Genomic DNA, 23431 nt, shown 5'->3' on the forward strand with positions numbered 1-23431 from the left:
CAGAGATCAATCCTGCCTTTAGGGCTTCCCCTCCTGCAATAACGGCTTCCCCATGTGTATTTTTCAGTGTTTTCTGGAACTTTAAAACTTTGTTTATGTTATTTTGTTCAATAGTCGAGCTCAACTACTAGAAATTTCCGTGAACTTTACGAGTGCCTGCATTTTTGTGACGTGCGTGTTTGCGCCGATCGGCACAGCACTGTACCTGTACGGCGAGGTGACGAACGACCTGAGAGGAGAGGGACCCAATCCGGGAGGGGAGGTTGACACGACTCCAGAACCCAAACCCGTCGGGCGACGGCTAACCCAACGTCGCCAACGAGGCGGCCACTCCGGTCCACGCGGTAGCACGCCACCTGCCGGCGCGGAGCCCGCTCTGCGGTGGCGCGGGAGCGCGAGGGGGCGCGCCCCTGATGCGACGCGATTGGTCGGCTTCGCCCACCGCGTGCCGCCAGGACGACGGCGACCTGATCACCCCGTCACCCCACCCGTGTCCCCCTCTCATTAAAAGGGAACCCTCCCTCGCCGCGCACGTACACACTGCCGGCTCGGCAAGCGCACGGGGAGGGAGAAAAAAAAATACTCTGGTGAGCAGCGCGCCGGCCGCTCTCCGGCGTTGTCCTGAGCCAAGGGATACGAGGAGAGCCGGAGGAGATCGAGCCGCCGAGCCCCTCCCCGTCTCCATCCCCTGGCCCACTCCCTCCGGTGGAAGATCAAGATCCCCGCGCGCCTCACGGGCGGTACGTGACTGACTGCTCCCCTGCCGCCCGCACCACTTGGCTGCCGGCGCCGGCCCAAAGCGGGCAGCGCGCGCGCGGTGACCGCTTCTGGGGGGGGGGGGGGGGGGGGGGGGGGGGGGGGGGGGGGGCTAGCTCTAGCGGGCCATGGAGCAGGAGGAGGGGCGGAGGAAGCGGGAGGCGGCGGTGGTGGTGGTGCTGGAGTGCGTGGCGGGGAGCTCCAAGGCGGAGGAGTGGGGCGGCGGCGGCGCCGTGGTGCAGGAGGGCGACGTGGTGGAGTCGGTCCGGGTCGGGCTGGGCTCCGGCGCGGCCTCCCTGGACGCGCCCTTCAAGGGCGGCCGGGCCGGGCTCCACAAGGCGCTGCACAAGGCGTTCAAGCGCGGCGACACCTCCGTGGAGGTGCGCGTCCGCGGCGGCAAGGACCTGCAGGCCTGCATCCTGCCGCACCCCGGCGGCGCCAGCGCCCGCAAGCAGTACGTGCTCCGCTCCCTCCACGACCCCAACTACGTGCTCGGCTTCGGCGATCGCCTCGAGAGCGACTGCCTCGTCCTCCAAGGTACGTAATCAATTCAATCAGACAATCACACAGCCAGCTCTTCCTCACCCCAAAGAGCCACTCCTGAATTTCATGGACTGAAATTGCGTGATTTGATAGTGATATCTGCTGCTGAATTATGTGTGAACTGGATAGTTTTGCTGTCAATTCTCGATGTGAAACGTATGCGTGCGTGGATATCTCAGCATGAACGCTAGTAAGAAAACATAGAGGAGTATCAGCCAGATAGATTCGATATGGGCTGTCTTTCATTTCAGCACGTACGCATGGCCTATGTGGTTTGCGTCAGTTGCGAAAAGACAAGCTTGCTGTCAAGTCTGAGGTTCAGACTAGATGGGGAATATTCTGATCGGCTGATCTTTCAGCAGCATTGTTGGAAAGCAATTTTCCTTCATTTCATATTCACATCCATTCTTCCACAATGTTATGATATAAAACCAATGTGCATGTAGTTGTCACTAACTAGAAGTTATGATAGCTACATGAACAGAAAACAAAGGAGGCAAAAGTGGAATGAGAAGATAGTAAAGTAGGGAGAACGGGAAGACATCGCTGAAACGTGTCAAGGAAATTGACCATCTGTGTAGGTGGTGGTCAATTCCTCCCATAGTACGTCCCTGCCTCGTGCGTTTCACTCGTTTTCTTGTCTCCGCCGGGGAATGTGTCATGGTCGACTCTTGACGACGTGGTGGTCCTTGTAAACAGCCATCGTTTCGTTTGTGGCTTCCTGGCTTTCTGACCATGCATGACTTAACATCCATCTAGAAGTTTTTGGCAAACAAACTAAATAAATTATCTACAAGTTGATGTTTACTACTCCCTCCGTTCCAAAATAAGTGCTATTGTTTGATTGTCTACTAATTACAATTGTTCGCAATTTCTGACTGTTCATTTTACGGCAAAACCACACATGTTCACTTCTTGAAAACCCTTTGGCGGTGCTTCTGGATACTTAGTTGATGCTTCCACTCACAAATGATGTATAGTTTGCACACAGTATATAAGCAATGCTTTATTGTGATGACCTTGACATGTAAAAATACTTCCTCTTCTCCCTTGGCAAAAGGCACAAGAGGCACAAGAGTTGCATCGGCGCTGAGCCGGGCGCAGCTTCAGGACGGGTACGTCACGTATCCATGGGACAAGAAGATGCGCGACTCGCTGCGCACGCCCAACTCGAGCTGCTTCCTCTCGATGCTTGTCCTCCCCAAGGCGCTGGACCTCAACGCGTGCCGGTACGAGTCCTTCGAGGACACGTTGGCTCGTGCCAACACATGGCTCTACTCGTCGCAGGACTCGGGGATCCCCATCGAGTTCATGAATCTGCAGAGCGAAGCTCTTCTCACCAAGGTGCATATATCTTGACTTCAGAAATTTCCTACTAGAACAAACTTTGAAACCTTCAGTTGGTTTGCACCTGACAATAACCAGTCAAGGTTCAGTTTGATTGGATAGTGATTTCATCCTCACACCCTCCATTGTTCAGATATCTGGGGAGACGGCGTCTGCGACTGTCAACTCCGGGTCGTTGTCCGACATGTCGAACCTCGTGAACGCGACGCTCTACGGTTTCGAGGATTACCACGGGGTGGACATCGGCGTCGTGAAGGCGGCCCGGCTTTGGTACAGCTCCACGGCGGGAGAAATGCCGCTAGAGATCCAGCTTCAAGAAGGTGACACCAGGCTAGGATTCGCCGTGAGCCGTACTGAAGAGGTTCATTTTCAGTTTTGCTGTACACAATATCCAATATCGACATTCAGTCAAAAACGCACTTCAGCATTCAGAAACATCCATCTAACCTACCGCGTCACCTTTGTTTCATCCAGGGTTTCATCTACATATCTTCGGTGGTCGACGACGACGAGGACAGCGAGGCGCCGTCGACGCGGTCCGGGCTCCGCGATCTGTTCAACCGGGCGAAAGTGGCATCCAAGCTGTTGATCATATCAAGGGTGTCCAACGAGAAGGTCCTCCCCTGGATGATCTCCAGCTCAGGCGCGGTCCGTTGCTTCGACACCATCTCCCTCAGCCAGAAGCTCTCCCTGCACCGCCTCGCGCTGCAGCCCATCCAGCTACACCTGCTCATGTGGGAGAAGCCCGTCGGTGTCGCGGCGCAGAGCGTCGTTCTTTCTCCGAAAATGCCCTTCCCGCTGTCGTTGCCTCCTCAGGTACCCCTAAGCATCATCGAGAGCCCTGAACATAGAGTAGATGCTGAGGAAGGATTTGTGTTGGATTCGTCGTTTCGGCTCGATGATTCTCCGGTCAGCAACTGGGTGTGATCTCAGCTTTCCTCTTCCGATAAAGGGTGGATTTTATTGACTCAAAATGAAGCATCAGGTGGATACAAACACAATGAGGACCCCAGCTTTCCTGATGGGCACATGTAATGTCTTCATCTTCTCTAGTTCTCTAGGCAGTGCTGCTTAGTTTGTCCTAGAGAAGTAGTGTTCAGATTTCAGAACCATTGTAGGTTTCTGAAGTAATCAGGGGAGATTGCTTTCATAGCATCTGAACATCATGTTGTGATACATACATAGTCTTTGACTCTTTGTTCAGCATGGCATAAACAATGGAGGAATATATATTACTCATTTCCTTGTACTCGGGTGCTCAATTGCCTACTCTGAATTTACTGACAAACATGAGATGGATCAGCATTCTGACATTTAAGTTACCCTCACACCACACTAGCTAGCCATACAATGAACATGTTAAACAAAGTTACACATAATGAACATGACAGAAAGTTATGCTACTGGTCTAGCTGTTTTGTTGTGAGGACCTTGCACTTGAGCACTCGATCTTGGACATAGAACCCCGGCATCACCATGACCTTCACCCTCAACGGATCCTGGACCTGCCGCCGGTCCGGCAGGATGTCCTCCATGTACGCCTGGTCGAACGCCCGGCCGTCCTCGACCCGCAGGATGGGCAGCGGCGGCGCGAAGGAGAAGGCGAGCAGGTGGAGCAGCCAGACGCACTTGGTGGCGACGAAGAAGCACTGCAGCAGCTGCTCCGGCCACGGCCACGACCAGCTCAGCGCGGCCACCACGCAGCTCATCTTCTGGTCGCAGAACCGGCTGAGGTCCTCGCTGTAGTACCTGGTGCCCTTCCGCAGCACCTCGCTCCAGCTCAGGTTGCGCAGCGCCACGAAGGACGCGAAGCTCTCCCGCCGGCCCTGCCCCGGGTCCAGGTGCCTCGCCGCGCCGTTCCGCTGGAAGCTCGGGTTCTCGAAGTCCTGGTAGAGAGTCTGGTTCATGATCGCCTCCAGGTGGTACAGCACGGCCTTGGAGCAGTGCCGGCCGGCGATGGCGAGCTGGTGCGGCCGGAGCAGCTGGTTCAGCTTGTCTGACAGCCCGTTGTCCGGCTCCTCCACCTGCTGGATCAGCGCCTTGCAGAGCTGCTTCACGGAGAGGCGCGCCTCGGAGGCGATCTGCAGGAACCCTTCCACCATGGCCTCGTGGCTCACCGGCATGCCGTTGCCCGGCAGCTCTCGGCTCGCCCCGATCGACCTCGACGACGACCGCCGCGAGTGGGACTGCGTGTCGGTGCCGCCGCTGTGGTCCGTCGCTTGCCGCAGGGCCTTCTTGAGCTCCGAGCAGTAGGCTTCCAGGCTCATCATCTTGGTGGTCAGCTCGCCCAGCGACGACCTCATCTCGGCGGCGTCCTCCTGCGCGGCGTCCCGGTGCGCGTTGGCCTCCGCGAGCTCCTTCCTGAGGGAGTCTAGCGACAGCAGCCCCCACTCCTTGAGGAGCTGTGACATGTTCCCGCGCTCGATGACGGCGGCGGTCGGCGGCGGTGTCTCCGGCTTTGCCTTCTTCTTCGCCTTGGCGAAGAGCCATGAGAGGATCTGCGACCCTCTCTGCTTTGCCCGGGAGTGCGCCGATGGCGGGGGCTGGTTGCTGGACGAGAATGGCACCCTGTTGCTGCTGCCGAGGAATCTCAGGGCTTCGGCGTCGCTCCCACCGTTGTCCCTGCCGATCGTCGCCGGCCGGAATGCGCCGCCGGACGAGGACGGCACCTTGAACTCTGCCACTCTCCCGGCCGACGCCGGGAAACGGCCGGCAAGCGGCGCGGACTGCAGAAAGGCCGGATGGATCCGGTTCACGCCTCTGCTCCGGAGGTGATTCTCGCTGGCGTAGTGGAAGTCGCTGTTGCAGGAGGAGAAGCCGTTGATGCAGTCGTCGTAGTCCGAGTAGGCCGCCTCGTCGCCGACGCCGCCGCGGTCCAAGGTGATGCCGCCCCAGTTCTCGGACCGGCTCCGATTGTCATGGCAGATGTCGTTGAGTCCAGCCGCCATCGCCATGGGCTCCTCGTCGTAAGTCTGCGCGCACAATGTTGAGCAAGCAGGTCAGAAAAAATGCTATCTGTGACGGGGCGAATTGGATTATGATGCAAGGATGCAATTCGGTGACCAGAAGCATGCACCACAAACTGTGGACAGTGACCAGAAGCAAAGCAAGCACCACCAATGATCATACCCTAGTGGGCACCGATGGCGACCATGAGAGATTCTGAATGAACATTACTGCAGGTAAAGCTAGCAACTGTTGCTACTTGCTAGTCGTACCGCCTTCTGCCTACCGCCGCTGCCGCTGCCGCTGCATCGAGCACTAAATGCAGCGGCTGCAGGAACTCCCACGGCAAGAACAGTTGGCGATTCGAGAACTAAATGGGGCGCCTCTACCACCAACGCCGCCGCTTGAACCGAGAAGAGCAACCAAGAAGGCGCAAGCCATCACGGCAACACGCAGAGAAGCTGGCAGTGCTCACCGGAGTAAACACGGGGTAGTCCTCGTCTACGGCGGCGGTGACCGTGGTCCGGGAGCGCGCGGGGGACGCGGCCGGCGGGAGGCGGATGGTGGCCGGGCTGCGGCTGGCGCTGGCGCGGGCGCCGGCATTGGGCGGTGCGGCGCGCTGGCGGAGGGCGGCGTGGAGCGCGCGCAGCTCGACGGCCTTGGCGACGGCGGCCTGGACCTCCTGCCGGGTGGCCGGGAGCGGGACCCTGGACGGCGCCGCGTGGTCGGAGGCCTCGGCGGCCGCCATGGCCATGGCGCCACACCACTACGAGACTGATGAACAGTGACGGGTCAAAGGCTGCGCCCTCGGCCGCTGCCGCTCTAAGGCTGTGCTGATGCAGTGATGCCGCTGGACGGGCGCTGCGGGGCTGGGCCGGAAGAAGGAGTTTTCTTGGGATTCGCGGCCAGGGATGGCACGGGTGGGGAGGTGGGGCGGGGAGAAGGAATGGAGCGGAGGGGAAGGGAACAGTGGAATTCGTGGGGAGAGAGGGACTGGTTGGTGCGGCGGACGCGAGCGAGCGAGTGAGGTGGTGGAGGTGGACGTGGAGCGGTGGAGGGGGAGGGGAGGGAGGGAACTGCGCATTTTGAAGAGGCTGGCAGCCTCTTTTGGGCTTTTCGCTTGTCGCTTTTGATTGGCGGTGCAAGTATTATTAAACGGGTGAGGAGTACTGCTGCTAATTTACTTTGCTTGCTGCTTGGAGCAGCCGATTCGTCCCTTCCAATCCAAACCAAGATTTAAGGTCGCTTTGCACCTGTGTGCAGATTTTATATAGTTGATTGAATTGGCACGGGCTTGGGAAAAGCTGAGAGTTTTTATTTTTATTTTTTGAGGGGAAGCTGGGAGTTTTTTTTTAGGATCAATATTTCAATATTGCCGCTTTATTTAATCGTAGGCTGTCGGTGTCAAAACCGGCCGATCTCGGGTAGGGGGTCCCGAACTGTGCGTCTGAGTATCGAAGGTAATAGGAGGCGGGGGACACGATGTTTAACTAGGTTCGAACCCTCTTAATGGAGGTAATATCCTACTTCCTGCTTGATTGACTTTGATGAGTATAGAGGTTACAAGAGTTGATCTACATCGAGATCGTAATGGCTAAACCCTAGATGTCTAGCCTGTATGATTGTGATTGCCTCTACGGACTAAACTCTCCGGTTTATATAGACACCGGAGGGGGCTAGGGTTGTACAGAGTCGGTTTACAGAGAAATGAAGTTTCATATCCGAATGCCAGGTTTGCCATCCATGCAAAGGAGAGTCCAATCCGGACACGGGGAGAAGGCCTTCAATCTCGTATCTTCACGGCCCATTAGTCCGGCCCATGTCACATAGTCCGGATGCCCGGGGACCCCCTAATCCAGGACTCCCTCAGTAGCCCCCGAATCAAGCTTCAATGACGACGTGTCCGGCGCGCAGATTGTCTTCGGCATTGCAAGGCGGGTTCCTCCTCCGAATACTCCAAAGCAATTGAACAAAAGAACTGTATTCGGCCTTTCAATGACGACGCAGTATCCGGCTTTATATCTTCGGCTTTGTAAGGTGGGCCCTCCATGGTACTTCGGACAGCTTCGGCTTTATATTAAATATCATACCCTTCGGCTTCTGCGCCACCGTCGCCTCGGCTTCCACGTGTCAGACGAATACGAAGGGTCCAAGTGTTTTTATAGATAACACCCTGACTTTGTAGGGAAGGCGTTTATTTAAGGAGATTGGATCTCAGATGCCATTCCACACGAGGCGAAAATCCTTAGAGCTTGCCATAGGAAACCGTGCAAACATGGCTGGCGCTCCCAATTCTTCCTCGCGCTCCCACGGCCCTCAAAAAGGCGATTGGGAGAGCTGCTCGGTATCCCACGCCCAGCTGACCAAGCTTCAGACGCAGGGATATCTCCCTCCCGCGGATCTAGTCCCCGTTCGGGCGGGACTAACTTCCATCAATGGCGAAGCCCTAGCAAAAAAAGTCCCCAATCCTACTGAAGGGGAGCGAGTGTGCTTTTTTCCTTCCTGTTAAGAGGCGTTAGATTTCCAATCCACCCTTTCCTCTGAGGTCTCCTGGAGTATTATGGCCTCCAACTGCACAATCTCACGCAGGGCTCCATTCCGCACATCGCGAGTTTCGTCGCTCTGTGCGAGCTGTTCCTAGGCTGCGAGGCCCATTTTGAGTTATGGAGGAAACTTTTCTGCCTCGTCCCCCGCTCCCAAAAGGGATCCATATTTGAGGTGGGCGGTGCCGAAGTATGGTTAGTAGCTGGGACAGGGTACCTGTCCGGCACTCCGAAGAAGGCATCCGAAGAGTGGCCCTCAGAATGGTTTTATATTGACACCGTTTCCTGCCTTTAACTCTTGCTAGCCAGACAGTCGCTCTGCGAGCTGCGGCTTAAGGCAAGAGAGGGCTTAGATGTCGGCACACTACTTGTCCAACTGTAGGTGGCATCAACGTAGGACAAGGCGGCGAGCCCCCGGGCCAACTGGTCGGACCCGGTGCCGAGCGAAGAAGTGAAATAACACATTCACAGGCATAATCTTATCATATGGATAAAAAGGGGAGCCCCCGAGTGCTCCTCGAGGGACCCGATGTCTTTGCTCTTAATACAAAAGGTAGCGTGGTACATACTACATTAAATGTAAAATCTTCGGAGGAGATTTGCGTTCCATGGGCGCTCCGTCTCCTTGCCGGAATCGTCCCTCTTGCGTGCCCTGGCTTCTGCGCGTCGATGGGGTAGTAGGAGTCGTTGCCCAGGGCTTTGCTGATGATGAAAGGGCCCTCCCAAGGAGTCAAGAGCTTGTGTTGGCCGGCTGTTCACTGGATCAGTCGGAGCACAAGGTCCCCCTCTCGGAAGGATCAAGGCTTGACCTTCCGGCTATGGTAGCGGCACAGGCCCTGCTGGTAGATGGCGGACCGACTGAGTGCCAGCAGCCGGCCTTCTTCCAGCAGGTCGACGGCGTCTTCTCGCGCCTCCTTTGCTTCCGCCTCCGTGTACATGGTGACACGAGGCGAGTCGAACTCGATGTCAGTTGGGATGACGGCCTCGGCCCCGTACACGAGGAAGAAAGGAATTAAGCCGGTTGCTTTGTTTGGCGTGGTCAGGAGACTCCAGAGGACGGTTGGCAGTTCTTCGACCCAACAGCCCGCCGAGCGCTCCAGCAGCTCGACTAGTCGGGGCTTGATGCCGAATAGGATGAAGCCGTTTGCTCGCTCCACCTGGTCGTTTGACTGCGGATGGGCAACGGATGCTAAGTCCAGTCGGATGCCCTGCGTCGCGCAGAAACGGGCCAAAGCACCTTTGGCAAAGTTTGTGTCGTTCTCGGTGATGATGTTGTGTGGTACGCCATACCGGACGGTGATGTCCGCGATGAAAGTCAAGCAGTCGGACCATTCAACTTCTTGATTGGCTTTGCTTCAATCCCTTTGGTGAATTTGTCCACGGCGACCAGCAGGTGGGTCCAGCCCCCAGACGGCGAATGGCCAAGTGAGGGGGATGGTCTTGAGTGCAGAAGCCGGCAGGTGTTGCTTGGAGCTGAAGCGTTGGCATTCGTTGCACTTCTTGACCAAATCCTTGGCGTCGTCCAAAGCAGTCGGCCAAAAGAAACCATGGCGAAAAGCTTTGGCGACAAGGGATCTGGAGGCCGCATGGTGGCCGCACTCGCCTTGATGAATATCTATGAGGATTGATTTGCCCTTCTCTGGCTCTACGCAGCGCTGGAACACGTCAGTCACACTGCGCCTGACAAGCTCTCTGTTCACTATTGTGTATGCTGCTGCCCGGCGTTGCACCTGCCGAGCCAAGATCTAGTCGGTTGGTAGCTCTCTGCTCACTAGAAAGTTGAGGATGGGATGCGCCCATGATGGTGCTTCTCCCACTGTCATCACGGCCACTGGTACTAGGGCGGTTGGGTTGGGAGGCGGCTGGTTGGAGTCGGCCGCCGCTTGTTGCGTCGTTGAAGTCCACGGGCCGAGTGCAGCAGCCCCGGGGCCGGGTTCTGAAGTCCCCGGGCCGGGTGCGACTGCTGCAGTCCCCGAGCCGCCTACCGATGTCCCTGGGCTGACTGTTGCAGCCCCCGGGCCGGGTCCTGAAGTCCCCGGGCTGGGTGCGACTGCTGCAATCCCCGAGCCGCCTGCCGAAGTCCCCGGGCCGACTATTGTGGTCCCCAAGCCGGATCCGACTGTTCCGGGGACAGCCGGCACGAAGATGGACTCTGATTCCGGTGAAGGCTTGATAGACGGCTTGCGGAGGCACTGGAGGGAGACGCCAGCTGGTATGGCCTGCCGGGTGGAGCCGATTCGTGCCAAGGCATCTGCTTGCTCGTTGTCGGCCCGTGGCACATGAAGGAACTCGCACCCGTCAAAGTAACCACTGATCTGCTGGACGAGGAAGCAGTAACTCACCATGTTCGCATCCTTGGTGTCCCAATCGCCAGAAGACTGCTGGGCCACCAAGTCCGAGTCGCCGTAACACAATACTCGGTGGATGCCAATCTCTTTGGCCAGTCGGAGCCCGTGGATGAGTGCCTCGTACTCGGCCACGTTGTTGGAGGCGGCGAAGTGAATCTGTTGTGTGCATCTGAGCTTGTCACCTTTGGGAGAGGTGAGGACGATGCCGGCTCCCAAACCGGTACGCATCTTTGAGCCATCAAAGTGCATCCGCCAATGGGTGGAATCCGACACTGGTGGCAGGTACTGGGTCTCGGCCCAGTCGACGAGGAAGTCGGCCAGTGCTTGGGATTTGATGGCGGTGTGAGGTTGGTAGAGGATGGTGTGGGGAGCTAGCTCAATGGCCCACTTTGCCACTCGGCCTGACGCATCTCTGTTGTCTATGATCTCGGCAAGTGGGGCAGTGCAGACAACCATGATGGAGTGCTCTTGGAAATATTGCTTGAGCTTCTTGGCGGCAAAGTACACGCCGTAAAACATCTTCTGGTAGTGGGGGTAATTCTGCTTGGAAGTCGACAGCACCTCGCTCAAGTAGTAGACATGCCTCTGGACCGGCTGTGCTCTGCCGTCTTCTGGGCGTTCGACGACGATGACGGTGCTGACCACCCGGCTGGTGGCGGCGATGTAGAGGAGCATGGGCTCTTTGGCAGCCGGAGCCGCCAGGATAGGCAGCATGGTCAGCATCTTCTTGAGTTGGAGGAAGGCCTCGTCCGCCTTGTCGTTCCACTCGAAGGAAGTGGTTTTCTTCATTAGCTGGTACAGGGGCAGAGCTTTCTTGCCCAGCCGACAGATGAAGCGGCCAAGAGATGCCAAGCACCTGGTGAATTTCTGGACGTCCCGCAGCCGGGTAGGTCTCTACATCTGCTCGATGGCCTTGATCTTCACGGGGTTGCTGAGGGAGTCTGGGATTAGGGGGTCCTCGAACAGCCGGACTATATCCTTCTGCCGGACTGTTGGACCATGAAGATACAAGACTCAAGACTTCGTCCCGTGTCCGTATGGGACTCTCCTTGGCGTGGAAGGCAAGCTTGGCGATGCGGATATGTAGATCTCCTCCCTTGTAACCGACTCTGTGTAACCCTAGCCCCCTCCCGTGTCTATATAAACCGGAGGGTTTAGTCCGTAGGACAACAACAATCATACCATAGGCTAGCTTCTAGGGTTTAGCCTCTACGATCTCGTGGTAGATCAACTCTTGTAATACTCATATCATCAAGATCAATCAAGCATGAAGTAGGGTATTACCTCCATCGAGAGGGCCCGAACCTGGGTAAGCATTGTGTCCCCCGCCTCCTGTTACCATCCGCCTTAGACGCACAGTTCGGGACCCCCTACCCGAGATCCGCCGGTTTTGACACCGATGGTGCTTTCATTGAGAGTTCCACTGTGCCGTCACCATAAGGCTCGATGGCTCCTGCGATCATCGGCAACGATGCGATCCAGGGTGAGGTTTTCCTCCCCGGACAAATCTTCGTATTCGGCGGCTTCGTACTGCGGGCCAACTCGCTTGGCCATCTGGAGCAGATCGAGAGCTACGCCCCTGGCCATCAGGTCAGGTTTGGAAACTTGAACTATACTGCCGACATCCGCGGAGACTTGATCTTCGACGGATTCGAGCCCATGTCAGGTGCGCCGCACAATCACGACGAGCATGATTTAGCTCTCTTGTCGGACAGTGTTCGGGAGATCGCACCTGCAACTACTCCGGCCCTCAATCCGGAACAAATTGCGCCATCTGAGGACGGGTGGATGGACCCCGCCACGGAGGCTGCACACTCAGCGGCGATAGAGCCGAATACTGACTTCACCTCCTACGAGACTCGTGTTGCCGAACCGTTGGATTCGTCCTCGGCCATGGACTCCGAGCCGCCTGCGTCCGTGCCCATCGAATCCGATTGGGCACCGATCATGGAGTTTACCTCCGCGGACATCTTCCAGCACTCTCCTTTTGGCGACGTGCTAAACTCGTTGAAATCTCTCTCCCTGTCAGGAGACCCTTGGCCGAACTATGTCCGGCTAGAATGGGATGCGGACGACGAAGAAATTCGCTCCCCACCCACCACCCACTTAGTAGCCACTGTCGACGACTTAACCGACATGCTCGACTTCGGCTCCGAAGACATCGACGGCATGGACGACGATGCAGGAGACGAACAAGAACCACCGCCCACAGGGCGCTGGACTGCCACCTCATCGTATGACATATACATGGTGGACACCCCCAAAGAGGGGGATGGCGATAAGACAACTGTGACGCCCGGATATTTAAGCTACAGTGATCATCTGCTAATGATGCCACGTCACCTCGATTACTGTTGCTAATCTCGCGTTAGTTCGAAACCGATTCGATTTCAAATTCAAAATCAAGCAAACAATAAAATATTTCAAAAATTAAAACTAAAATGTTCGGGGTGAGCCAAATAATTCATAAGTAATATTGGTGGATAAACCAAGTCTTTATAAAAAGTTTAAATGCACTAAACTAAACAAAACAGTAGTAAATAGAATTATTTGAATACTTTTAAAATAATAAACAAATGTTAAACTAGTTTATTTAGTCACCAAACTTTTTTAAGGCAGTGGGTTATTCTGAGATTAATTTAGGAGCTATTGTCTTATTTCACAAAGCTAAAGAAACTAAAAGAAAAATGAAAAAAAACAGAAAACAAAAGAAAAACAATAAATGAAAGACAACCCCCCCCTACTGGGCCAATCGGCCCAGCTGGCCTCCCGAACCAGGCCGGCCCAACCCCCCCCCCCAACTACTAACTCCCCTGGCACCGAAACCCTAGGCCCGATCCCCAGTCTCCCCCCCTCGCTCCTCTTTCTCCCCTGACCCGATCTGGATCGGGGAGCTCGTCCCCCCCTGACCTGACGGCTGCGCCCAGCCCCGAACCAGCCATCCCGCCCTGCCTCTCCATCGCCGGCGCCTTCGGACCTCGTCGCGCCCCATGGTCGTCGTCCACCCCACCAGCGCAAGGCCACGGTGCCCCCCCATCGCCGGATCGTCGCCGCTCCTCCGTGTCGGCCAACGCCATGACGACCGCGTTGACCTGCTGCTCCGACGCCCTCCGTCCTCCCCGAGCATGCTGCCCCGTCCCTACAGCCCCGCCGTGAGCGCCCTCCTCCTCTCCCCTCTTCCCCTGTCACCGCGCGCCCGAGGCCGTGCTCGCTCGCGGCCTCCCCGCGCTCGTCGCGCCTCCTCTGGATGGCCATCGCGCCCGAGCCGTTCCCCGTCGTCGCCTCGCCGTACACGGCCGCCCGACCGCGCCCTGCGCCGTGCGTGCTTGCCCCCGACGCCCCTCTGCACCCGCCAGCCCCTGCTCTCGCCGTGTCGCCGCCTTCCGCTTCCTTGGCCGCACCCGCTGGCGACCACCCGTCTGAGGCCGCCATCAGCCATGGCTATGGCCTCGCGCCGACTGCCGTGGCCCCCCTGCCTGCCTCTACTCATTGGCCGGTGCCCGCTGGAGCCGTCCCATGCCCGCGGACTCCCCTTTGCTCGCCCGCTGCGTCAGGTGGGCCCCGCCGTCGCCGGCGACCTCGCCTCGCACCGGGCGGGTTGCGCCTCAGCGCCTGGTGCCCGCACACCCGCACCCAGCGCCCACAAACCCACTAGGCTCCCCTATGGGCCAATGACACAGGGGCCCCGCCCCCAGAACGAAAAAAAATATAATAAAAAAATAAAAAAATAAAAAAATTTAAATAAACAATTAATTAATTAAGATAATTAATAACTTATTTAATCATGTTAATATTAATTAATTAAGATTAATTAAACTAATAACTAATTAACCTAATTAACTATTGATAATTAACTAACAGTCACTGACAGGTGGGACCCACCTGTCAGGTTGACCAGGTCAACGGTCAACATTGACTGCTGACGTCAGCATGACATCATGCTGATGTCATAAATCCATTTTCGAATTAAATTAAATAATTAATTAAATTCCAGAAATTAATAAAATCTTTAGAAAATCATATCTTTTAATCCGTAACTCGGATTAAAATATTTTCAACATGAAAGTTGCTCAGAACGACGAGACAAATCCGAATACGTAGTCCGTTTGTCAGCCACACGTCCCTAGCATAGTGAACCTGCAACATTTCACCTCCGGTTCATCTGTCCGAAAACGTGAAACACCGGGGATATTTTCCCGTATGTTTCCCCCCTTCGCCGGTATCGCTTACTACCGCGTTAGGGCATACCTAGCACCGCGTTTTGCCTCCTTATGTTTTGTGATGCTTTGTTTGCTCCGTATTTACTGTTTCTTCCCCCTCTCCTTCTCCGGTAGACTACGAGACTGACGCCGCTGCTGGGGCCCGATCATCTACGTTGTTGACGACCCCTCCTACTTGCCAGAGCAACCAGGCAAGCCCCCCCCCTTGATCACCAGATATCGCCTATTCTTCTCTATACTGCTTGCATTAGACTAGTGTAGCATGTTACTGCTTTCCGTTAATCCTATCCTGATGCATAGCCTGTCTTTGTTACTACACTTGTTACCCTTACCTGCTATCCTACTGCTTAGTATAGGATGCTAGTGTTCCATCAGTGGCCCTACACTCTTGTCCGTCTGCCATGCTATACTACTGGGCCGTGATCACTTCGGGAGGTGATCACGGGTATATACTATATACATTATATACATGACACATGTGGTGACTAAAGTCGGGTCGGCTCGTTGAGTACCCGCAAGTGATTCTGATGAGGGGGCTGAAAGGACAGGTGGCTCCATCCCGGTAGAGGTGGGCCTGGGTTCCTGACGGCCCCCGACTGTTACTTTATGGCGGAGCGACAGGGCAGGTTGAGACCACCTAGGAGAGAGGTGGGCCTGGCCCTGGTCGGCGTTCGCGGATACATAACACGCTTAACGAGTTCTTGGTATTTGATCTGAGTCTGGCCATTTGGTCTATACGCACTAGCCATCTACGCGGGAGTAGTTATGGGTATCCCGGCGTCGTGGTATCAGCCGAAGCCTTCGTGACGTCAGCGACTGAGTGGCGCGCGCCGTGTTGGACCGCTTTGACGTAACCGCCGTGATCGTGTGGGTTGCTAGGTCTGCTCGCGGCCGCGTTCGCAACGTGCAGGTGTGCATAGGGCGATGGGCCCAGACCCCTGCGCGCTTAGGATTAGACCGGCGTGCTGACCGCTCTATTGTGCTTAGGTGGGGCTGCGACGCGTTGATCTTACGAGGCCGGGCATGACCCAGAAAAGTGTGTCCGGCCAAATGGGATCGAGCGTGTTGGGTTATGTGGTGCACCCCTGCAGGGAAGTTTATCTATTCGAATAGCCGTGTCCCTCGGTAAAAGGACGACCCGGAGTTGTACCTTGACCTTATGACAACTAGAACTGGATACTGAATAAAATACACCCTTCCAAGTGCCAGATACAACCCGGTGATCGCTCTCTAACAGGGCGACGAGGAGGGGATCGCCGGGTAGGATTATGCTATGCGATGCTACTTGGAGGACTTCAATCTACTCTCTTCTACATGCTGCAAGATGGAGATGGCCAGAAGCGTAGTCTTCGACAGGATAAGCTATCCCCCTCTTATTCTGGCATTCTGCAGTTCAGTCCACTGATATGGCCCTTTACACATATACACATGCATATGTAGTGTAGCTCCTTGCTTGCGAGTACTTTGGATGAGTACTCACGGTTGCTTTTCTCCCTCTTTTCCCCTTTCTATACCTGATTGTCGCAACCAGATGCTGGAGTCCAGGAGCTAGAGATCCCGAGGATGATTCTACATGGAGTTCGGCTTCGAGGAGTAGTTAGGAGGTCCCAGGCAGGAGGCCTTGCCTTTTCGATCGTTGCTACTTTTGTGCTAGCCTTCTTAAGGCAAACTTGTTTAACTTATGTCTGTACTCAGATATTGTTGCTTCCGCTGACTCGTCTATGATCGAGCAGTTGTATTCGAGCCCTCGAGGCCCCTGGCTTGTATTATGATGCTTGTATGACTTATTTATGTTGTAGAGTTGTGTTGTGATATCTTCCCGTGAGTCCCTGATCTTGATCGTACACATTTGCGTGCATGATTAGTGTACGGTCAAATCGGGGGCGTCACAAGTTGGTATCAGAGCCAACTGCCTGTAGGAATCCCCCTTTCCAACTCCTTGGCCGAAGTCGAGTCTAGTCAGTGAAAACTGTTTTACTAACATGGCGGTGTGGCTTACGGGCCCACGTTGCCATTGGGTGGTAGTAGGATCTTTTATTCCTCAACCTATACTCTGGGACTCTGACATCTCTTCTATTCGGGTTAAATGAATTTTGCTAAATCTAACATTAGGATCTCGTTATCACTTTCACCCGGAGAGCCCCTTATTACTGATGATCGTCTGCTGCACGTGAAGACCCTGAAGATACTCCCCGCTGATAACCCGAGAACTTGTGTTCATCGCTTTTGCAATTCCCTTTCATCGGTAAACTCCTATGGATAACCACGTATACTCGCTATTCATACACTGTTTCCCGGTTGATCTTGTTACTACAAGATACCCCGTAATTCCCTCTGTTGTTACGGGAATCCTTTGAGCTTACTGCCTTGCTGTTCTTTGTCACCTGAATACCCCTACGGATAATTCTCGCACTTACCGAGTATCCGCTCATCCCCAGTTGATTCAAGTATTTCACAAAAGTGTTCAGAATACCATTCGATCTTCCGAAAATCCTCAGCAGCCTGTTGCACTTGAAATTCTTGCTTACTAGCATTATGATTAATCCCATAAGTCTCAAAATCTTATTGGCACCCTTTGTCATTATCTTATTGAGTCCATTGATTCAATATGTTGCGAATGCTCGCAATCCTTAATCAGATCCTAGAATTCATCCTTCCGGCTCAGACATCTTTAACATGAGCTGGATCTCGACCAATCAAATCGTCATCGATTGTACCCTAAGGCTATTCAACTTATCCATCCCTAATCAGAGCATTGCTTCTGATCCCTTGTCTTGGAATTCATAATTCCTTTGCATTTGAACTTGTGAGTTAGTCAGTTGTTTCTATAGTCTGATCTCCTTGCATTCTTCTTCCTCTGGTAGAGTACTGATGCTCACATCAGATCCCTTGTGGACCACCAGACCCTTTTGTCGGATTTTATCCGACAATGTCCTCCATATTAAATAAGCTGGTGAGCTTTTCCTCGGATACATAATGCCTTTGGTAAATTGTATCCTCTGCTTTGTCAACCATGCTCTACTTTTGAGCTTGTGTTATTTACTCCTGAAGTTTGTAGTATATCTTTCTACGATGCCCCGATGGGTTGAACCTATGCCTTCCTTAATCTGTGTGAACCCGAAAGATTTCGCGGGACATACTTATCTGGTATTGCACCAGGTAAAACTTTTGACAATTAATGTCATTATCAAAATACGAGAGGCGAATGGAAGGTTATGCATTGAAGAAGTGGGAGTCGACCTTGAACCTTTGTGTTCATGCCCATGGACACGATGTAGATCCTATCATGGAAGCTTCTCTTATAATAATTACCCCCTTGTAATAAGTTCATCTGGTATCCGTGGACGTGGTTCCGACCATGTTTCTCCTTGATTCCGTTTCTCGTGCAAGTTTGAGAACTTGTCTTCTGCAGGGCAATACCCTAGTCCAACCTTTACCTTGATCTGTCGTCGAGTATTACCCCCTGGTATCTCGAGATCATCATGGAACTGCATAACTTCTTATGAGTTCTTCATCAAGTGCTACATTCTCACTGATCCCAATTTTCCACGGGCTCTGAGTTATTAGTCACTCGAGAACACCGATAAGCGAATCAATTCCGCACTCCGATTCAATAACTCTAAGTAATTCTTGTTGCTTACGAGTGTAATAATCCTTCAAGTCATTCCTAGCCTTATCGGCTATATCATTATCGTGCAAACTTTTAACTGTGCTACCCGGTCCTTCCCGGAACACAACTTTCGGTGATGAGCTAAGCTTACGTCGATCTTCCTCGTCATATTAGTTCGCCTTGAACAACAGGCTTGATTTCAAGTTTGTGCCTTCCCCTTGGTTCCATTAACCTATCACTTCATCATTCCTTTGACTTGATGTCATCGCCGACCGATTACATCTTCGTGGAGCCTCTTGACAAAATTTGCCGTGAACATCATCAACATTTTGACTCCTTCCAGGATATCAATGGAATTCTTGATGATAAGTTCCATCCTCGTTCCTTGGTAATTTGAGTTACCATCGACAACAACCTTTCATTCCTTTCATCACAAACTTGATCAAGTTATGGAGCTCCTTGCTAACCAGCCTATGTTATGTTCTACCTTGGAGTATTACCATCTTTTATGTCAAGGATATTGTGAGAATTTCTCCACCTCTTGAGAATTCTTGATATAGTAATACTTCTCGCCATCTCCATTTGTTTCTGATCCCCGTGTTGTTTCTAAACGAAATACCGACAAATGGTCTGTGATGTGTAGATTTTAAACTTCTAGCAACCCTATTGCTTTGAAGTTATTGGTCTATAATTCCATTCTACGTCTATGGCCTAATGAATCATCATTCGAACAGTGATCGTGCTACCTAGCCCATATTTCGGGTGCACATTTCAGCCAATGTTTAACCGTGTATGTTTTCCTCGAGCATACTTCATTAAGTCATTCGATCTAGCTAATGTTATCTCCTTGTTCACATAGTTTTGGAAATCCATCTTTTGGAAGTCTCAATGGATTGTCGCTGAGTCAATCAATCACCTCCTCACCTCTCATTGGTTTAATGATGAACTCTTGTTTCGGAACTTGCTTTCATGGTTCATTTCCCGAGAATCTTACAATGTCATCCCATCAATTTGTGTTGCACCTTTCTTCTCAGACATCCTAAGTCTGAGGTAACCTGACACCAATCTGATCTGAATCTTGGTCAGAAATGATGGTTGGAACGTAATTCCAAGAGTTATAACATTAGTCTTTTTATAACCCCGTAAGATGATGTCATGCCTAGCACACATGGCCGGATGACCTATTGATATAGTATCCTCCTTACCAAGGTTAGCCATTCTTCCATGAGGAAATTGTAAGACTTATTCCATAAGTTGTTCCTGATGGAACCTTTGTGAATCCATGGCCTGATCTTACCTATTGACCATGTCAATGCTATCTCGAAGCATGTCTATGGTACTCTGGTTTTCAACAGGAACATTTGAAGCCCAAAGCTAATTGTTTCCTGCTCAATTATCCAAACACCGTTGTATGGGTAATGTCATGAAATTTCCTCCCCTTACCTAAAGAGTTTTCTACGTTATATCCCGTCATGGATATCATGCTCTGCTTACCCTTGGGAAGAATATACCCTTGAAATATGTGTTTTAACACATTTTCCTTTCCATTCTTCTGTTTAATCTGATAATCATATTTTCCTTTCCATTGTTTGGTTTAACCTTTCTGGTGATCTATATGATCTAAGCAGTAATATCCTCCTGCTTATGTAAACACCTCGGTGTACAACTCTGTCAGTAAGACCCTGTTAATATTGTTGGTGACATTTTCGGTAACCCCCGATGGACGAGAACTTTGCCTATTGGTCCGCCTCATTTCAACGAGCAGGAAAATGGTTCTCTTCGTCCCTCGCCCTTGGTACCAACGTGTTGCCAACATAACTGACAGGGTACTCTCTGACATGCCTTGCTATCATGACCGTGCAAGATGTCACTGCTCCTATAAAAAAACCACATGGTGGGCCCATAACCCACAGTTCCACAGGATCGAAACCTGACTCTCCTGTACACCCCCGGTTTCCAGAGTTATTCCTCGCGCTTGACTTCTTATGTAACTCACGGGCCACCTGCCAAGTGATCTATTCGAGTATCAGACGCAATACTTATTCTCGTTGCTCTGAACCCCTTTCACCTTCTGATAGGCATCGAACACTTGCCTATCATTTTGAAACTTCTCATGGTACCTTCTTACTTTGCTCTCGACATCTTCTTAAGTTTCAATTCGAGAGATATTTATGCTTCTTCCCCTGAGTTAACCGTCTGATGCTCGATCTTGTTAGAATCCGTCCTTATAGGGTTTTCCCTTCTCACCCTTTCATAAGTTCAGTGAAGATCCTGAAGGAAGGACGACAAAGTTCATCATGATGACATGAAGCAGAGGACTGAAGGCATCAATGTAATGGATCAACCTCTTCGAGAAGAGCAACTATGACCGAGAAGAATCGTTAGAATTTCGTAACCAAATCCCTTCCCCCTTATAACCGCTCCTAAATCTCGGGACGAGATTTCTTGTAGTGGAGGAGAATCGTGACGCCCGGATATTTAAGCTACAGTGATCCTCTGCTAATGATGCCACGTCACCTCGATTACTGTTGCTAATCTCGCGTTAGTTCGAAACCGATTCGATTTCAAATTCAAAATCAAGCAAACAATAAAAGATTTCAAAAATTAAAACTAAAATGTTCGGGGTGAGCCAAATAATTCATAAGTAATATTGGTGGATAAACCAAGTCTTTATAAAAAGTTTAAATGCACTAAACTAAACAAAACAGTAGCAAATAGAATTATTTGAATACTTTTAAAATAATAAACAAATGTTAAACTAGTTTATTTAGTCACCAAACTTTTTAAGGCAGTGGGTTATTCTGAGATTAATTTAGGAGCTATTGTCTTATTTCACAAAGCTAAAGAAACTAAAAGAAAAATGAAAAAAACAAAAAACAAAAGAAAAACAATAAATGAAAGACAACCCCCCCTACTGGGCCAATCGGCCCAGCTGGCCTCCCGAACCAGGCCGGCCCAACCCCCGCCCCCAACTACTAACTCCCCTGGCACCGAAACCCTAGGCCCGATCCCCAGTCTCCCCCCTCGCTCCTCTTTCTCCCCTGACCCGATCTGGATCGGGGAGCTCGTTCCCCCCCTGACCCGACGGCTGCGCCCAGCCCCGAACCAGCCATCCCGCCCTGCCTCTCCATCGCCGGCGCCTTCGGACCTCGTCGCGCCCCATGGTCGTCGTCCACCCCACTACGCAAGGCTACGGTGCCCCCCCATCGCCGGATCGTCGCCGCTCCTCCGTGTCGGCCAACGCCATGACGACCGCGTTGACCTGGTGCTCCGACGCCCTCCGTCCTCCCCGAGCATGCTGCCCCGTCCCTACAGCCCCGCCGTAAGCGCCCTCCTCCTCTCCCCTCTTCCCCTTTCACCGCGCGCCCGAGGCCGTGCTTGCTCGCGGCCTCCCCGCGCTCGTCGCGCCTCCTCTGGATGGCCATCGCGCCCGAGCCGTTCCCCGTCGTCGCCTCGCCGTACACGGCCGCCCGACCGCGCCCTGCGCCGTGCGTGCTTGCCCCCGACGCCCCTCTGCACCCGCCAGCCCCTGCTCTCGCTGTGTCGCCGCCTTCCGCTTCCTTGGCCGCACCCGCTGGCGACCACCCGTCTGAGGCCGCCATCAGCCATGGCTATGGCCTCGCGCCGACTGCCGTGGCCCCCCTGCCTGCCTCTACTCATTGGCCGGTGCCCGCTGGAGCCGTCCCATGCCCGCGGACTCCCCTTTGCTCGCCCGCTGCGTCAGGCGGGCCCCGCCGTCGCCGGCGACCTCGCCTCGCACCGGACGGGTTGCGCCTCAGCGCCTGGTGCCCGCACACCCGCACCCAGCGCCCACAAACCCACTAGGCTCCCCTATGGGCCAATGACACGAGGGCCCCGCCCCCAGAACGTAAAAATATATATAATAATAATAATAATAATAATAATAATAAAATAATAATAATAATAATAATAATAATAATAATAATAATAATAATAAATAATAAAAATAAATAAATAATTAATTAAGATAATTAATAACTTATTTAATCATGTTAATATTAATTAATTAAGATTAATTAAACTAATAACTAATTAACCTAATTAACTATTGATAATTAACTAACAGTCACTGACAGGTGGGACCCACCTGTCAGGTTGACCAGGTCAACGGTCAACATTGACTGCTGACGTCAGCATGACATCATGCTGATGTCATAAATCCATTTTCGAATTAAATTAAATAATTAATTAAATTCCAGAAATTAATAAAATCTTTAGAAAATCATATCTTTTAATCCGTAACTCGGATTAAAATATTTTCAACATGAAAGTTGCTCAGAACGACGAGACAAATCCGAATACGTAGTCCGTTTGTCAGCCACACGTCCCTAGCATAGTGAACCTGCAACATTTCACCTCCGGTTCATCTGTCCGAAAACGTGAAACACCGGGGATATTTTCCCGTATGTTTCCCCCCTTCGCCGGTATCGCTTACTACCGCGTTAGGGCATACCTAGCACCGCGTTTTGCCTCCTTATGTTTTGTGATGCTTTGTTTGCTCCGTATTTACTGTTTCTTCCCCCTCTCCTTCTCCGGTAGACTACGAGACTGACGCCGCTGCTGGGGCCCGATCATCTACGTTGTTGACGACCCCTCCTACTTGCCAGAGCAACCAGGCAAGCCCCCCCCCTTGATCACCAGATATCGCCTATTCTTCTCTATACTGCTTGCATTAGACTAGTGTAGCATGTTACTGCTTTCCGTTAATCCTATCCTGATGCATAGCCTGTCTTTGTTACTACACTTGTTACCCTTACCTGCTATCCTACTGCTTAGTATAGGATGCTAGTGTTCCATCAGTGGCCCTACACTCTTGTCCGTCTGCCATGCTATACTACTGGGCCGTGATCACTTCGGGAGGTGATCACGGGTATATACTATATACATTATATACATGACACATGTGGTGACTAAAGTCGGGTCGGCTCGTTGAGTACCCGCAAGTGATTCTGATGAGGGGGCTGAAAGGACAGGTGGCTCCATCCCGGTAGAGGTGGGCCTGGGTTCCTGACGGCCCCCGACTGTTACTTTATGGCGGAGCGACAGGGCAGGTTGAGACCACCTAGGAGAGAGGTGGGCCTGGCCCTGGTCGGCGTT

General features: G+C 52.7%; 2 protein-coding genes across 2 annotated transcripts; one reads left to right on the plus strand and one right to left on the minus strand.

The window, feature by feature from the left end:
• Window positions 1-864: 864 nt before the first annotated feature.
• Window positions 865-3895, plus strand: LOC123121926 (uncharacterized). The gene is made up of 4 exons (XM_044542020.1): window positions 865-1293; window positions 2360-2643; window positions 2780-3007; window positions 3121-3895. Exons 1-4 carry the CDS (start codon window positions 885-887, stop codon window positions 3571-3573), a joined length of 1374 nt encoding a protein of 457 aa, XP_044397955.1. The 5' UTR covers window positions 865-884; the 3' UTR covers window positions 3574-3895.
• LOC123121925 (IRK-interacting protein) lies at window positions 3865-6640 on the minus strand. The gene is made up of 2 exons (XM_044542019.1): window positions 6068-6640; window positions 3865-5618 (listed from the first exon to the last, which is right to left on the minus strand). The coding sequence occupies exons 1-2, from the start codon at window positions 6344-6346 to the stop codon at window positions 4047-4049; spliced, it is 1851 nt and encodes a 616-aa protein (XP_044397954.1). The 5' UTR covers window positions 6347-6640; the 3' UTR covers window positions 3865-4046.
• Between the last annotated feature and the right edge of the window lie 16791 nt (window positions 6641-23431).

This window comes from Triticum aestivum, chromosome 5D (genome assembly GCF_018294505.1).
Source record: "Triticum aestivum cultivar Chinese Spring chromosome 5D, IWGSC CS RefSeq v2.1, whole genome shotgun sequence".
Lineage (NCBI taxonomy): Eukaryota > Viridiplantae > Streptophyta > Magnoliopsida > Poales > Poaceae > Triticum > Triticum aestivum.

Bases quoted from the DNA above. Each gene is read 5' to 3' on its own strand.
- LOC123121925 (XM_044542019.1), bottom strand. From the start codon at position 6,346: ATGGCCATGGCGGCCGCCGAGGCCTCCGACCACGCGGCGCCGTCCAGG. The intron at 5,619-6,067 runs GTGAGCACTGCC...TTGTGCGCGCAG, and splicing joins ACTACCCCGTGTTTACTCCG to ACTTACGACGAGGAGCCCAT.
- LOC123121926 (XM_044542020.1), top strand. From the start codon at position 885: ATGGAGCAGGAGGAGGGGCGGAGGAAGCGGGAGGCGGCGGTGGTGGTG. The intron at 1,294-2,359 runs GTACGTAATCAA...CCTTGGCAAAAG, and splicing joins CGACTGCCTCGTCCTCCAAG to GCACAAGAGGCACAAGAGTT. The intron at 2,644-2,779 runs GTGCATATATCT...TCCATTGTTCAG, and splicing joins GCGAAGCTCTTCTCACCAAG to ATATCTGGGGAGACGGCGTC.